General features: G+C 40.8%; 1 protein-coding gene across 8 annotated transcripts in view; it reads right to left on the reverse strand.

Moving 5' to 3' along the window:
- Nucleotides 1-960: 960 nt before the first annotated feature.
- The window catches only part of PDZD2 (PDZ domain containing 2), a 355202-nt gene continuing 340618 nt past the window's right edge, over nucleotides 961-15544 (reverse strand). For all 8 annotated transcript variants that reach the window (XM_061615769.1, XM_061615750.1, XM_061615759.1 and 5 more), the window contains 2 exons: nucleotides 10197-10331; nucleotides 961-5943 (listed from right to left, as the gene is read on the reverse strand). In XM_061615769.1, coding sequence (XP_061471753.1) covers nucleotides 5777-5943; nucleotides 10197-10331 — 302 coding nt within the window. In that variant the 3' untranslated portion in view covers nucleotides 961-5776. The remainder of the gene's footprint in view (nucleotides 5944-10196; nucleotides 10332-15544) is intronic.

The raw sequence follows: 15544 nt of genomic DNA on the forward strand, positions 1-15544 counted from the left end.
TGGGCTATGAAGCTTTCTTGGTGCAACTTACCATAGTTAACATTAACCACAGTTCAGGGTTCAGACAAATTGCTAAATTAACTACAAGTGGAAGCTTCCAACATCCATCTCTCGGCAGCATGGGAGGCAGAGTGGGGGAGCGTGCAAGCCCAAAGCCTGGCGCCTCATGCATGCCATGTTTAACAATGGTTTACTGTGATGTGTGAATGTAACTTACCTAACCTCAGTGAACAAGTAACCTGCAACAGGAGCAAGCAGAAGGTGCCTCTACTTGTCTGGCTCTCCTGCTCTTGATACCTATATGGATTGGCCCTAGAAAAAAACAGCAAGTGAAGGGGCGGGGTGAAAGTGACAAAAAGGGTCTACTTGGGGGGGGGAAAGCCCACTAAGGCCATAAATAGCCAGGCCTCCTGTCCCACTTGGAGCCATCACTGTCCCTGACCCAAAAGAGTGTTTCCTGAGAACCAAGGCCAAGTGATAGCAGACGTTTTGGTCCTATTGGGAAGAGCACCTCCCATCATCCCTGACCATGGGCTATGGTGACTGGGGTTGATGGAAGTTGGCATCCAAAACTTGTGGAGGACCTGGCGCAGGGGAAGGCTGATGGAAAACGTCCAGTCCCCAGGCCTTAGATTTTGCTGCTGCTGTTTATTTTTTAATAATAACTTTCATACGGAGGAGTAATTTCAGTTTCATGAGCCCCATCCCACCTCCTTGCAGGGTAAATGGTAGGCAATTTACCACCTCAGTAAGAAACGAGCTTATGTCTACAGGTGAATTCAGAAAATAATTTCCTTACTGTTTGTCAGAATGATATTGGACTCACAGATTACCGTGGGGCTATTTGTTGAGTTGTGTACGATCTCACAGTCTCTAACCTCGAAGATGAATGGCACATTACAAACTTAAGGAGTACACTCAAAACGCTTTCATTTCAATACACATAAAGAACAAATGAAATAGTAAGCATCATGTTTATTTTAAAAAATCACTAAAAAAATGGGGTGAGGGGAAAGAGAAGGATTTAGTGAGATGCTGATTTACATTAATGGGGCAAAGCAACTTTTGGAAAATGTACAGTCTGTTTCCGATTATTGCACTTCTGTTATTACAACAAGGCATTTTTAAAATGCTCTCAACATGGATATATTTATATAAATAATGGTGTCAATATACAATATCATACAGGAAATAGTGTGTTACACTAAAAAACAAAAAAATAGCCAACCCACAAAAATCTAGCTAAAAATGGTGGCCTTTCACTTTTATTTTCTTTGTAAGAGGTGACGATTTGTGGCATCTGATTATTTCCTTGCAACACTGGTTTCCTAGAAGACAGATTTCCTATTATTTGAGGAATGCATATTCCACCCTGCTTCTGAGAAACTATAAAATGCTTAGATCAGCATGACTTAACTGGGAAAAAAGCATTCAGGGTTTGATATGATCCATTAAAAAGTATAATGAAATCAAATTTAAAGCTCAACAGTAACAGAAGCAACTTATATCAAGAAGTTAACAGATCAGTATAGAAATGTAATTAGTCATTATTTTTAAATTGCACTCAGCATTTTATTAATAATCCTCTAGTTAAGTGTAGGCTTGTATCTAGCAAACAGACAGGAAATGCAAGACAATCTGTAAACAGTTTCAATATGTTCTGAATAATTATCTTGAAATCACTCACATTCCCAAAGAAATGTTTCCAAAATTACAAGATATTATGCCTCCTTATCTAGATTCACATCAAATTCCTGTTGGTGAAACCTGATATGAAACATATTCCTATTTTAAATGCATATTTATTATAGATGGAGGTGTTAGTATGTCAGTATTTCAATAAACTTTAAGAACGGAGGGGGGGAGTCACAATTGGGGCGGAGGAGAGGAGCAACACTGCTATGGTTTATTCATTTTCTAAAACTTTTTACAATCTTGTACATTGGTGCAAAGATTTGACATAATAATGGTGTCAATATACAATATCATACAGGATATTGTATACAGGACATTTTCCCCCCTGAACCATTCTCTGCTCTCTGTTCCCCTCTCCCCCGAGCTGGCCAGTTTGTTTATAGCCAAACTAGTGGTAATTCTGGGATCAGTAAAATAATACTTTATTAGGTCTAACCAATACTGACAAAGCAGCGTGTAAGATTTACAACTTGCACACAACTGTTCCTGAGGCTGGATGGTTTTTCCCCCCTTTTTGTAAAAAGAGCACAAAAAAGTTGCTTCTGAGTGAATGGAATTAAACACTACTAAAAGTCTATTTCAGTCTTAAGATGATCACAGAGAAAACATACGCAGGTCCGACTGGATTGCCTGTCTGGCAAACTTATAAATTCAAATAAATACATTACATAAAATGACGCTGGATAAGGTTGGAATGGCTTGGGACAGACCTCCTCATCAGAAATACCAAAGTTATTTGGATTTTAAAAAGAAACAAGCATTGTCTGTACCTGGAACTTTGGCTCAGTCCCTGATGCTGACACAGTAATTTAAGGACCTAACTATTATTTATTTAATTTTATCTTCAGTATTATTTATATTGATTGATTGATTATTTGATTTATATCCTGCCCTTCCTCCCATGCCATCTTGCAGAGCAAAGACCTCCCAAAATGAATTTCTCAAGGATTATTATTCTGCTTTGTGTTGACACTTGTGCATGTTTCAATCATACCTATGTACATAAACTATTCTAAGCTCCTATATTTTGATCTCTGTGCTGAAAACAACGTGCACATCAAAACGATCTGTCAGAATGACATGTACTTTGACTATGCATGAAACAGTCAACATCAGTGCGCGTGATGCTCTTAGGAGTACACAAGGACTGATTTTTTGTTTTTAAGCACTGTGGCACATTGTGGCTCTCATCAAAGGGAATTAGGGGGGGGTGAACATGGATAGGGATGTCTGTCCCCACCTGCCTGAAGAGACGCATCCAGATAGTTCAACGTGACCCAATGAGCAATGTGATGCAACAAGATTTGCAACTGCATTTCTCTATATGAGTAGAAATCTGTCTCCACATTCACATCTCCCTTGCTGGGCTGGAGAAACAAGATACAAGTGCCCCTTCACAGTATCCTTATCAACAAATCCAATAATTGTGTTTATAGATGCCCCAAAAGCCATTAAAACCAACATTCCAGAATAGTCAGCAGAAAATATGTCCACTCAGATTTTACAAGCACAGAACACCCCCAACACACACGCCTTCTCATTTTTCGTTTTCTCCTGATTATTTCAACTCCTCTGTGCTTATCCTTCCTGTCACTTGACCCCGTAAAGCATTTGTCAATGCAGCTCTAAGCTCTGCTCATTTAAAAATGTGATTATATAGAACAGGAGGGCCACATTCCCTTCTGAGCAACCTTCCGGGGGCCACAAGCTAGGGGCGGGCTGGGCCGGGGCAAATGTGGGTGGAGCAATGAATGTAAATTTTGCCTTTGTACAGTAAGCCAATTTCTACACACATCCCTCTCTGTCCTCCACTCAGACAAGCAAGAGGCATTGTCAGTGTTCAAGAACACATTCCATCCATGCAAGGAGAATGCAAAGGGGACCAGTAGGGGGTGTGGTTGGGGAGGAGGTGTGGCCTGAGTAGAGTCCCGAGGGCCAGACAGAGAGGCTCAGATGGCCACATTTGGCCCCCAGGGCTGTTTCTCTCTCCTGATATAGATGTTTGGGATCAGTTCAGTTTGAGAAGGAGGAAATTTCCTTTGACATTCAAGGAAACAGCAAGAGCTTCCGTTCTTATGAAAGCCACGCCATCTACCTTCTAGTTATCTGATTATAGGTCACAAGACTTGAAAATTAGGATCATAAACTCTGAATACTAAAAGAATGCCATCTATACTATGTTCTTCTAGAAAACCACCAATTGTTTGGAACAGATGTGGGGAACCATCGGCCTTTCGGATGTTGCTGAACTGCAATTCTCATCATCCCTGGCCATTGGCCGTGCTTGCTAAGAGCTGATGGGAACTGAAGTTCAGCAACATCTGGAGAGCCTGTATTTCTCTCTATGGTCTTCTCCAATATGAGTTCAGCGTGATATTCAATTCTAGTGGCTTAACTGTACGAGTTGAATGTATTTATAGGAGTATTCAGATTTTTCAAAGAATTCTCAGCTCCATGAATTAAAAAACACTTGTGGTTCTGGTTTTAACAAAGTTATGCAAACTTATATTCTTGTTTCTAGCCATTTTGGGGTTTGTGTGTGCATGTGTGTGTGTGTATGGACAGTCAAAGAACCACACTTGGAAGAATAGTGAGATTGTCTCCGACATTCTTCTATTTTTATCAAACGAATGCTGGACTCATTAGTCAGCGGAAATCAGAACTATGTAGCATAGCCAGAAAACCCCCATTGTCCCAAATACAAGGCAGATTTCATGTCATAGCTTGCAAAGTGTAAAAATACCAAGGACAGACATGCAACTACTCATCTTGGTGGTTTTTTTAAATTACCCAAACTCGCTGAAGTGTTGTATGCTTCCCAATAAATAGTTACCAGTTACATGTTCTCTTTGAGCTTTGAGTGACACTCCCAAAAGCTCAACAATGAAAGTGAGAATGAGATCATCACTAAACATGAGTTGCCTCCATGGCTAGTGGCTCCTATATGAACATATGGAACTGCCTTATTCCACATCGGATCATTGGTCCATAATATAGCCCACTATTTTTGCTCTGACTAGTAGCAGCTCTCCCAGGTGGACTTCTCTAGAACCTCTGGCACCTCAAATCCTTTAAATGCAAATGCCAGAAATTAAATCTGGGAGCTAATTTATTCATTTGCATACATTTATATTATGTCTTTCTTCCATCATGGAGCCCAAGGCCCACAGCATGTGGTTCCCAGGCACTGATCAGACCTGCTTCACTTCAGTGAGGAGGTGGCCTCATATGCCTTCAGACCATGACCTGGTGTCCCCTCAGTGAGCCACGGGTTGTCTCCATAAGGTGTTGAGAACAATCTTTCCACATTATGGTTGTGTGGACCCAAAGAGGATATTTGAATCCTTTCAGCGTAGCAGGAAGAAAGCAGATGGAATATTTTTGTACAAAGTACACCACTGAACTTTCCCATGCGATCTATGCAAAGTAGCATTTATTGTGCCATCTGTGAGGTGAATGCAAAGTATTACATGAATCCAGTAATGAATGTATAAAATGAGAGTGGGTGAGAGTCAAGTTTGCTTCACAGTCATACCGTCTTAACTTAGATTTTTTTTCACCCATAGTCCTCCCAGATGTGTGACCCTGGTTGGGGGGTTGTCCAGACAATGTGGCAGATGCACTCTGCACATGCTCTGTGGTAGTCTTTTCACTTCACGTGATCCCAGGCAGATCCCTTGTATTGAAAACTGACTCTGAGACTGAATCCTGACTTGAATTAAGCCCTGAACACAACAGCTATTCTCTGGTGGAGCTCCAAACAGGTCATCAGAGCTATAGCGGATGGCAGGAAGATCTGGATACGCAGAAGTCCATGTAGCCAATGCTCAAAGTATGTCGCACTTGGATCTGTTACATACTTCTGGAAAATGGTGCCATTTATAAAACAATGGTGCACTGACCGGGATATGTTCTTGGCTTATGTATCTTGATGTTCCTTGGCTGATTCAAGCAGTCTGACATGGAGCAATGACACTGAATCAACAAGGTTCAGATCTTGCATTGCATGTAATGGTTCCATCACACATAACTTGGAAGGATGTGCCCAAAAGGTACGTTTAGGTTAATGGTACCAGACACATCATACTGGAGGCTGATGTTTTCTGATAAGCAACTGGACAGGTCCCTCTGGGACAGATTTGATGATGTTCCAAGCATCGTAATGCATGAGACCAAGCAGGGATTTCCCACCAATGGCTAGAATCTCGTTGCCAGCTTCCAGTTTTCCTGTTTGTTCTGCAGCGCCACCTGTTGGAAAAAAACATGAAAGTCAAGACAGAAGAGCTATAGGACAAAAAACATTCCAAAATAATGTTTTGGTTTCTAAGCCTGGAGACTCCAGTAAAATTCCAGCATTCTAAAAGGTACTCCTTTACAATTCACCAAATAGCACAAGTTTACTGTAGCAGCTGAGTCTTTACTGAACTTTAGTTTCTGGCCATAATCTCTAAAACACTTTTAAATTGCAAAGTGGGCTATAATCTACATTTAATCCCACCACAACAAATCTGCAAGGCTAGTCTCTTTTATTCCCATTTCCCAGAGGGGGAACTGAGTCTTAAGGACAGGGACTTGCCCAAGGCTAGGAAGGCAAACCTCAAGGTGGTGACAAATGAAAAATGTACTGAGGACAACATAGAAAATCAACCGTGATGGGATGTATAAATGAAATGGGGGGAGGGCTGAAAATTCAACCCTGTCCCTGCTTGAATGGATCACCCTAGCTTGTATTCAATGTAGTGCTAAGTAATTCATTCCATCAGCGCAAGGATTTAGGCTTGGGCAGTGGAACTGCTACCTGGGGCTCCTTTGGGAAGAAAGGTGAAATACAAATTTAACAAAAGATAAATGTAATAAATAAACTTCCGCCCCTCTCCTCCTCCCCCACATGCCCCCTAAATCTGTTCTGGGGTTCCCCCAACCCTCCAGAGCAGATGTGGGAAAGGGGGAGGATGCACATGAGGGGAGGAGCAAGTGAGAAGTTCCATTGTGCAAGCATGAATCTTTGCGCTCATGCAACGCGGGCACTGGATACCACCCCCTGCTTTGAGTTTGGTCCAGCCCCACTTTGAGCGAGGCTAAACTTGAAAAGACAGGCTCCCACGCGCCTCACTCACTCCTCCCTGCCATCCCCTGCCTCCTTCCCCAAGAAAAAAATCCTTACCTTGGGGAAGGTGTCAGGCAGCAGTAGGTCAGGAACAGGGCCGGCACCAGGCTCGAGGAGACCTATCCTCTGGGCCCCACTTGCCACACTGGGGTCTGTCTATCCCCCCCCAAGTGTAGTAAGTTTACTAGGTGACAGCAAGCAGGGGCCCTTTTTCCCCCTTTGCATTTTTACTAGGGTGGGGAGCCTGGTGCGAAGTGGAGCGCTGCAGCTGCCCATCATTTCTTTTCAGATTGCTTCTGCAGATTGCATGGACATTTCAATGCCTGCTTAAAATATATTTGTTCACTCAGGTTTTCCCTGATGTATGAGCTTGGCTGCTGATTTTGTGATATAAATTTCTATAGATTATATTACACTGTATAGAGGGGTGGTGTTGGCTCCATGTCAGTACTGTAGTGGCAGATTCAGAAGTGCAGGGTCCCTTCATGATAGTCACAGTCATGCCCCTCCCCTCTTTTTGCTGCTGGGTTGATCCTCCTTAATGCCTTCTCCCATAACAACAGATGTTCCTAGGAGCCAATAAGCATGAAAGGGGAGAGTGTTGGCTACTGAGAAGAGTCTTCTCAGTGGCTGACTCACCTCCTTTCATTCTGATTGGCTCCAATCAGCAGGAAATGACAAGCAAGCATGTTAGAAGTGGCTAACACCCCCCCCTTTCATGCTGATTGGCTTGTGGGATGTGGGAGATATAGGGACCCTGCTGAGACCCTGCTCCCCAAAACGTAAGGGGCCTAAGGCCCTCCGAGACCATGGACGACTACACCCCTGCTCCATGTGCAGTGGAATCCACTCTGGGTTCTAGTCCTAACTTTGAAATTTCAGACTAAAACCCAGATTACACCTCTCCACTGACATGGAGCCACCAGCCACCACTGATTATATTACCTGGTTTATTTGTAAACTTGAAAAAGGAAGCAGTCAACACTTCAATAATGGCTCTGTGAACTCACATGACCTGCAAGTTCCAGGACCCCCTATATGGAATGTTGAGGCCATAGAGATAAAAAATTAGAACTCACCTCATAGTATGGAAAGGAAAAGTCTGACACTGAATTCCAGAGATGGGAGCTTTTGTCTTTGCTGATCCCTTTTGTAGCTTGGGAGAAGACATGCAGCTACCCTATCACAGCTAGGCTAAAATCCTGGATTTATCCCTTGCTTTTTGTGGACAGCTCTGACTGCAGTCCCAGGAGAGACAAAACTAAGGGAGCCAGGCAACAAGTGGACTCTGTGAGTCTAGCAGCGAATTCTGTGGCTGAAGCCTGGCAGCTGAGTCAGGTGTCAGTTTCAAAAGAGGATAATGGAAGCGGAGGCAGAATTGGCCGCTTGAGGCCCGAATGCAGGGAACAGGAATCTCCGGCCCAAGGGCCAAATGCAATCCTCCAGCCATCTCTGTCTGGCCTTTGGAACTCTCCCTCTCTCCAACCACACTCCTCAAGGGTTTTCACCTGGCTGGAATGTGCCTTTAATGCTGATCATGCCTCTTGCTTCCCTGGATGGAGGTCAGAGAAAGAAATGTGTGTGTGTATGTGTGTGTGTAGAAAGGTAAAATTTGCATCCATTGCTCCGCCCGCTTTTGCCTCTGGCTCCACCCACCAGTGCCATGTGGCCCTCAAAAGGTTGCCCAGAGGGGAATATGGCTCTCAGACTGAAAAAAAGTGCCCTAGCCCTGCCCTAGCCCTGCCCTAACAGCTTCTAGCATCTTGGAGGGCAAGGTTCAGGTCAGAGTTGATGTATGTAGTGAGGTTAAAAATACTTTCCTCCCCTATGCTATACTCCGGCTAGATAGCAACATCATGTATCAGGTTCAGGGCTGTCAGGCAGCCCAAATTCAGAATCCTTTAGCACAGCACAGGAAGGATGGGGAAGAAAGTTCTACATGGCCGTCTTTTGCAGGCTGGACAGGAGCATGCCCATTAAGAGCTCAGGATAAACTGCAACATTTTGTTGCTGGGCTGTGCCTGATTGTTTACTCACAATACTCACAATTCAACTTTCTCCCACATGTGCCTCCAAAGTGATTTGCAAAACAAAACAAAAACACCAATTAAAACAATTGAAGCCTAACAATAAATCTTGAAAGCCAGGAGGGAGAAGGTCTAACCAAACAGCAGCAAGAGCATGATAATAAAAGCAGAAACAACAACAAACTTGTGGCCCCTTAAAGTTTATGGATAATATCATTCAATTTTAAAGGTTTCTACCCTGCCTTTTCATAACAAAGTGCCCAAACAGCTTATAAAAAAAGGTAAAGGTGTTCCCACACTTATAGTGCGAGTCGTTTCCGACTCTTAGGGTGACGTCTTGCGACGTTTATTAGGCAGACCATATATATGGGGTGGGTTTGCCAGTTCCTTCCCCGGCCTTTCTTTACCCCCCAGCATGTGCCGGGTACTCATTTTACCGACCACGGATGGATGGAAGGCTGAGCGGACCTTGACCCCTTTTACCGGAGATTCGACTTCCTCCTTCCGTTGGAATCAAACTCTGGCCGTGAGCAGAGCTTCGGCTGCGTTACCGCCGCTTACCACTCTGCGCCACGGAGGATCTGTAAACAGCTTATAGCAATTTAAAAAGACAATGGGTCTGGTTTGCACATCATTGTAAGCCAAACAATAGTTTACTATGCCCATACGAGTGTGCTGGCTCCTGGAGAGGACTTTGCACCCATCTTGCTCCTCGCTGGTCCTTTCAGCAGAACGTGGCGCAGCATGCCCTCCTCCTTAACTACAACCTGTAACCATAGGACAAACCTTGGCTACAGATTGTGGTTAAGGAGGAGACACCTGAGCCACAATCCCAGGTTCAGAAGACACACGAAGCCAAACCTTGGCTTAACTGTTGTGCCTCACTATGTTAATAGGACAGGAGCAAAATGGGTGCAGGCCAGCTTACACGGTCTCGGTAAACCAAAGTTTGGTTCACCATGACATGAGAACCCAGGCCGACATATAAGAAAATCACATGCATAGAACTGAGTGAATGACTTGTCTCCATCAGATGGCCACTTGTCTACAAAAGTTTTTGCTGTAATAAATCTGGAGTCATTAAGGAGCCACAAGAGTCTTTTTCTTTTTGCTCTAATATACTGCATGTCTACAGGAAAGCAAGCCCCACTGAGTTCAATGGGATTTACTCCTAGGTAGGTTTGTATAGGACTTCAGCCTAAGCCAGCTTAGCTACCCCTCTGGAAATCAAAAGAGAGCATCAGAACAACCACACAGCTAATTGCTGAAGGCGCTGTCTCTCCCCTCTGAAAAGAGAGGCAGGAGAGGCCTGCCAAACCCTCCGTGGAAGGGAGAACAGGAGCTCTGGAAAACTGTTTTTCAAGTACCTTTAAAAATCCTTTTGATAAGCAACGGTCTGTCTCCAGAGATTGAAGCTTTTCCTCCATCCAGACTGAACCCCAAGCCAGCGGAAGTCTTCAAAAGTTCAACACAGATGGCATCACTCGGCTCTCCAGTTGGACCTTCAAGGGGAAAAAAGGAAGCATGCAGAGAGCATTCACTCTACTTCGTTCCAGTGGCCACATTTTTGGGTTGTCACCAGGACAGGGCGCTCATGCGAAAAGAGAGTACACGAGATATTCTTTAAAGAAACAGCGCAGGCATCCCTACTTTCAAGCCCTTTGGCAGGTATAAACGATAATTTATGGTCTTTCATACCTTGTGCTATTTCCATTCCTTGAAATTAAGAAACAGTCAATTGTAATTTTGGGATTCCTTCTAGCTATTGGCACAGAGTTCCAGCTATTCTGTTGGAATAGTTTGATCTTGGATTGCAAGAATGTGTGCAAATCCAAACGTTTTTGTCTCTGGAAGTGAGGCTCTAAGATTTTCATATTTATTAGATTACTCATAGACTAGCATCTGAGAGGCCTGATCTGATTTCCAGTTGGTCTAAGTGGAAATCTACCAATGCAGTTCCATATGTAAGTAAGTAAGTAAATTTATTAACGATCCATTGATCCATACACAATATCATACATTAACCATATTAATTTACAAATCCAAAAATATTTGTTTAAAAGGTCACTCCAGTGTTAAAAAATTGTTACAAACTCTGGACAAATGTACTTCTTACTGAAATTGCTGCTACTGCAAATTTTGCTACTTCTACAGTAATTTCTTCCTTATAATCTGATAATAGGTAATTTACCTGTAGGTGTTCTGGGTTTGATTTTCGATAATCTAAAAGAGGTACTATTAAAAGCGATCGCAGATGTTCATATATAGGGCAGTGTAGTAGAACATGGATATTAGTTTCGACTTCCCCTTTTCCACAGGGACATAGGCGTTCTCCATACGGAATCTTATTGTAACGTCCCTCTAATACCTTTGATGGGAGAACATTCATTCTTAGCCAAATAAATGCTTTTCTATACTTTGATATGTTTAAATTACTTAGATAGGGCATGGGGATAAAATATTTAGCATTATGTCTGTATTTCCTTGCCTGTTCTAAATGGATTTGGTAATCAACATCTCTAATCCGTTGTTTAATATTTATCCTAGCAGTCTCACTACCCATTTGTGTTAAAATTTGCTTTGAGAAGCCGAGATATTGGATTTTGTTAACAATAGAAGAGTTCCAAGTAGAGTTGAAATTATCTATTAGTATATGGGGAGCTAGTCCTTGAGGTTCCAGGATTAATTTTATCCAATAATTGATCTTCAATGACCAAATTACTGATTCTATGGATTGGACCCCCATTTCTAGTCTTATTACACTGTTAGGAACGCAAGAAGGTATTGCCAGAATAGATCGTATAAAGGAAGTCTGCACTACCTCTAACTCTGGGAATTTATCTCTTGTTGTTGCTTGTATGCCGTAAATAAGCTGAGGGATTATTTTAGCTTGAAATACTTTAATGGCTGGAATAATCAACTGGCCTCCATTAGTATAATAAAACTTTAACAATGCTTTAGATGTTTTCTTTGCATTTATTATAACTGATTTTATGTGATAGCTATGGCTACCTGACGATTGGAAAGTGAATCCCAAATATTTAAATGAATTCACTTGGTCAATTGATCTCCCATTTAGTATCCATTGGTATTTTGTTCTTTTCTTACTAAACAGCATTACCTTAGTTTTTTGGTAGTTTATATCCAGACGTTCTGACTGACAATACTGGGCTATACCTCTTAATAGTTTCTTTAGCCCTATCGGAGTCTTTGATAATAAGGTCAAATCATCTGCATATAAAAGGGCGTTTCTTGGGACATTAGCAAGCATTGGGGAATGGATTGCGTACGAGTCTAATTTTTTAATAACATCATTAATATACAAATTAAAAAGGAGGGGTGACAGAATACATCCTTGTCTTACGCCTTTTAATGTTGTGATCGAATTAGTTAAATGACCCTGCATGTTACATCTAACTTTCAGTTTGGTATTTTTATATAGTCCTTGCATCAACATTAATAGACGTCTGTCTACTCCTAGATGGTATAATTTCGCCCACAATCTTGATCTTGGTATCGAATCGAATGCTGCTTTCAAGTCAATGTATGCCACACAGAAAAGACCCCCTTTTCTATGAGCGTATTTATCAATGATATGCTGTAACACTAATATGTGATCCAAAACAGATCTTTTTGGTCTAAATCCTGCTTGTTCTTGACTCAGTATATCCATTTGTTCTACCCAAGTAATCAATTTATTAAATAGGTGGGCAGCATATAGCTTACTAATAACATTTAACAGGCTAATTGGTCTATAATTTTCTGGGTCTTCCGGCGAGCCTTTCTTAAAAATGGGCACTACTGTCGCCATTCCCCAATCATCTGGTATTGTCATCGTGGAATCAATATAAGAAAATAGTGATGCTAATACAGGGGCCCACCATTCAGCATTATTTTTGTACACTTCGGAAGGGACATTATCTGGGCCAGGTGCTTTATTAGGTTTTAGATTCTTAATCAGTTCAAGTATTTCTTCCTGTGATACTGGTGTCCATTTTGGTAGTACATTCAATAGTGAGTATTCATATATCCCCTCTTCTTCTGGGCTATGATATAATTTTGTAAAATGCTTCTCCCATACTTTTGCTGGAATGTTACAATTAAAGTGGGAGTGTGATTTCGGCCAATAGGATGTAATCAATTTCCAAAAAAGATTTGTATTTTTTAATTTAGCAGCATTTTGCAAACGAAGCCACCTTTCAGATCTTTCTGTAAGTTTTTTCCGCTTAATTAGTTGTTTATATTTTCTCTTAACTATCGCGTATCTTTGTAAATCATCCGAACGGCCTGACAAGGTAAATGCGTTGTAAGTTACTCGAAGTTGCTTTTTAAATTGAATACAGTCTTGGTCAAACCAAGATTTTGTTCTGTTGGATTTACAATTCGAATTGCTTCTTGAATGTTTGGTCAAATTCTTTGTTAACGTCATCATTATATTGTTAAGTTGATTCAAGGGATCAAATGACTCTGAGCTAATTGTTAAATCTTGTCTGATCTTTATTATCTCCGCCGAATTAAGTATGTTGGTGATCTGATCCGCAATTCTAGGGATCCATCTCACTCTATTCAAGTATATATCTATATTTTCGTCTGGAAAGGAACTTTTAATTAAATGAATAGATTTCTGTCCGGAATTTACTTCTAAGACAACTGGGAAATGGTCACTTTCCAGTCATCTGACAACCATGAATTTTAGTACAGAACCAAATAATTCACATGAAATGAAACTTAAATCTATAAGTGACGTTCCTGTATATGATACATAAGTAGATTCGCCCTCAGTATCACCAGGAGAGCGACCATTCAACAGAATCAAATTGATCTTAGTTGTTAGTTTCATTAAAAGTAGGCCCGCATAATTAATCCCAGTATCTTTTGTAGTTCTCATTGGTATATTCAATATTTCATCCGGAATTAAATGTTGTTGGCGATATTTAGAATATAGTGCTGCATCAGAAGGACCTAGCCTTGCATTAAAATCCCCCATTAACAAAATCGGTAGTGTTGGGTAACATTCTGTTAGCTCTTCTAAGTATTTTTCTAAAAGGTTAAAATGATTAATAATACTCTCCTTGGAGCGACCAGGAGGCAAGTAAACATTAATCAGAATTATTGAAAAATTAAAAAATTCAATTATTATAGCAACTGCCAAATCTTTAAGAAATTTTAATTGTTTTACTTTGACTTCTAACGATGTTGAAATTAATATAGCTATACCACCTTTAGAGCGCCCTCCCTTGATACTCGGGGTAGCTTGTATCTCAAATGATGTAAATCCAGCCAAATATAAATTTTTTTTAACCAGGTTTCTTGCAGCAAAATAATATCATGGGCTAGCAAAAACTGTTTTAAATCTGCGTTGTTCGCCTTGTTTTGCCATCCGGCAATATTCCATGATATTATTTTGAGCTTATTCAAAGAGGTGCGTTTCCTCTGTCATCGAGATAAGCATTGGACCTCGCTATTCTTATCATTTTGCCCCCCATTAGGTATATTATTTATAGATATTGTTCCAATAGGATTTGTCATTAACTGAGCAGGTGGTTCTAATATCGGATTATTAACTGAAAAATCAACAGATATACTCTGGTTTGATCTTATTACTGTTGAATGTTCATCTCTAGTATTAACTGATGTCCCTATCTCTTCTCCTTCAACAGAAGTTAATAACAGTTTCAATCTATTGACAGTTTTTAAACGCTCCGATGCACTTTGTCTGTTACAGATAGTTATAAGCATCCGTTCCTCTGGTAAAATTGGTGAAAGTATGTAGTTATCTATTGCTATAGTCTTTTCAAAAACTTCTTGCAGACCAGTAAAAGTTGTTTCCAACGAATCATTTCGCATTGTTACTTTGGGAGCGGTTGGCTCTTCCTTATTTGTTGATGGTCTATCTATTTGTTTGATAGACTGAGGAATATAAAGGTTCATCGGAGGTGCAATGTTTTCGAATAGTCTCGATACTTGGATATTTTGATAGTTGAAAATTGATCTTTTATTATATATCTGCTGCACATCGTCACGATCTTTAAAGGTTACTATCGCTCTTGCCTTTTTATAGTTGAAATGTAAATATTGGATCGATAATATTCGATCTATGTTTATTAAACCCTGTTCACTAGCTTCTATTATTTTCCAGCAGTGGCGTCTCTGTTGATAGGTGGACAGCATACCTCTCGGTTTTGGATAGTTTATGAATACCAATTTATAGTTGTTTAAAGTTAGTTTCCATCTGTGATCTACTAAGATTGAATTTTCATCTTGTAGACCATCAGGGTCGGGCTGGACATCCTTTTCGATGAACTCCGGTCCTCTCTTCACATTGTTCCAGTCATCACCAACTTCATCGGTCTCTCCATCCTCTTTTAGCAAAGGGGGAGGAGTGTTCAATATAGGTAGGATTTGTTCTTTACAAATTTTATTTTTACTTTTTTTATGTTTCCTTTTCCTTTTCTTCTTTTTAATCTGTTGTTGTTGAGGATTATCTAGGAGAGCAAATAATCTGTTGAAATTTAATGAAGAGTAGTAAACATCTTTGGAGGCCTTGGTATTTCTATTTCTTTTTTTATTCCTTATCTTCCAAGTCCTCTTTTTTCCCCTTTTTCCATTAAAGATGGATCTGTCAGTGTTGTTTGAGTGGCTACTGTTTTGCTATTAAATTTCATTTCCGTTTTAGTATTCATTGACTTTGTTATAACTTCAGTTAGTAATGTAA

This window comes from Rhineura floridana, chromosome 1 (assembly GCF_030035675.1).
Source record: "Rhineura floridana isolate rRhiFlo1 chromosome 1, rRhiFlo1.hap2, whole genome shotgun sequence".
Taxonomy (NCBI): domain Eukaryota; kingdom Metazoa; phylum Chordata; class Lepidosauria; order Squamata; family Rhineuridae; genus Rhineura; species Rhineura floridana.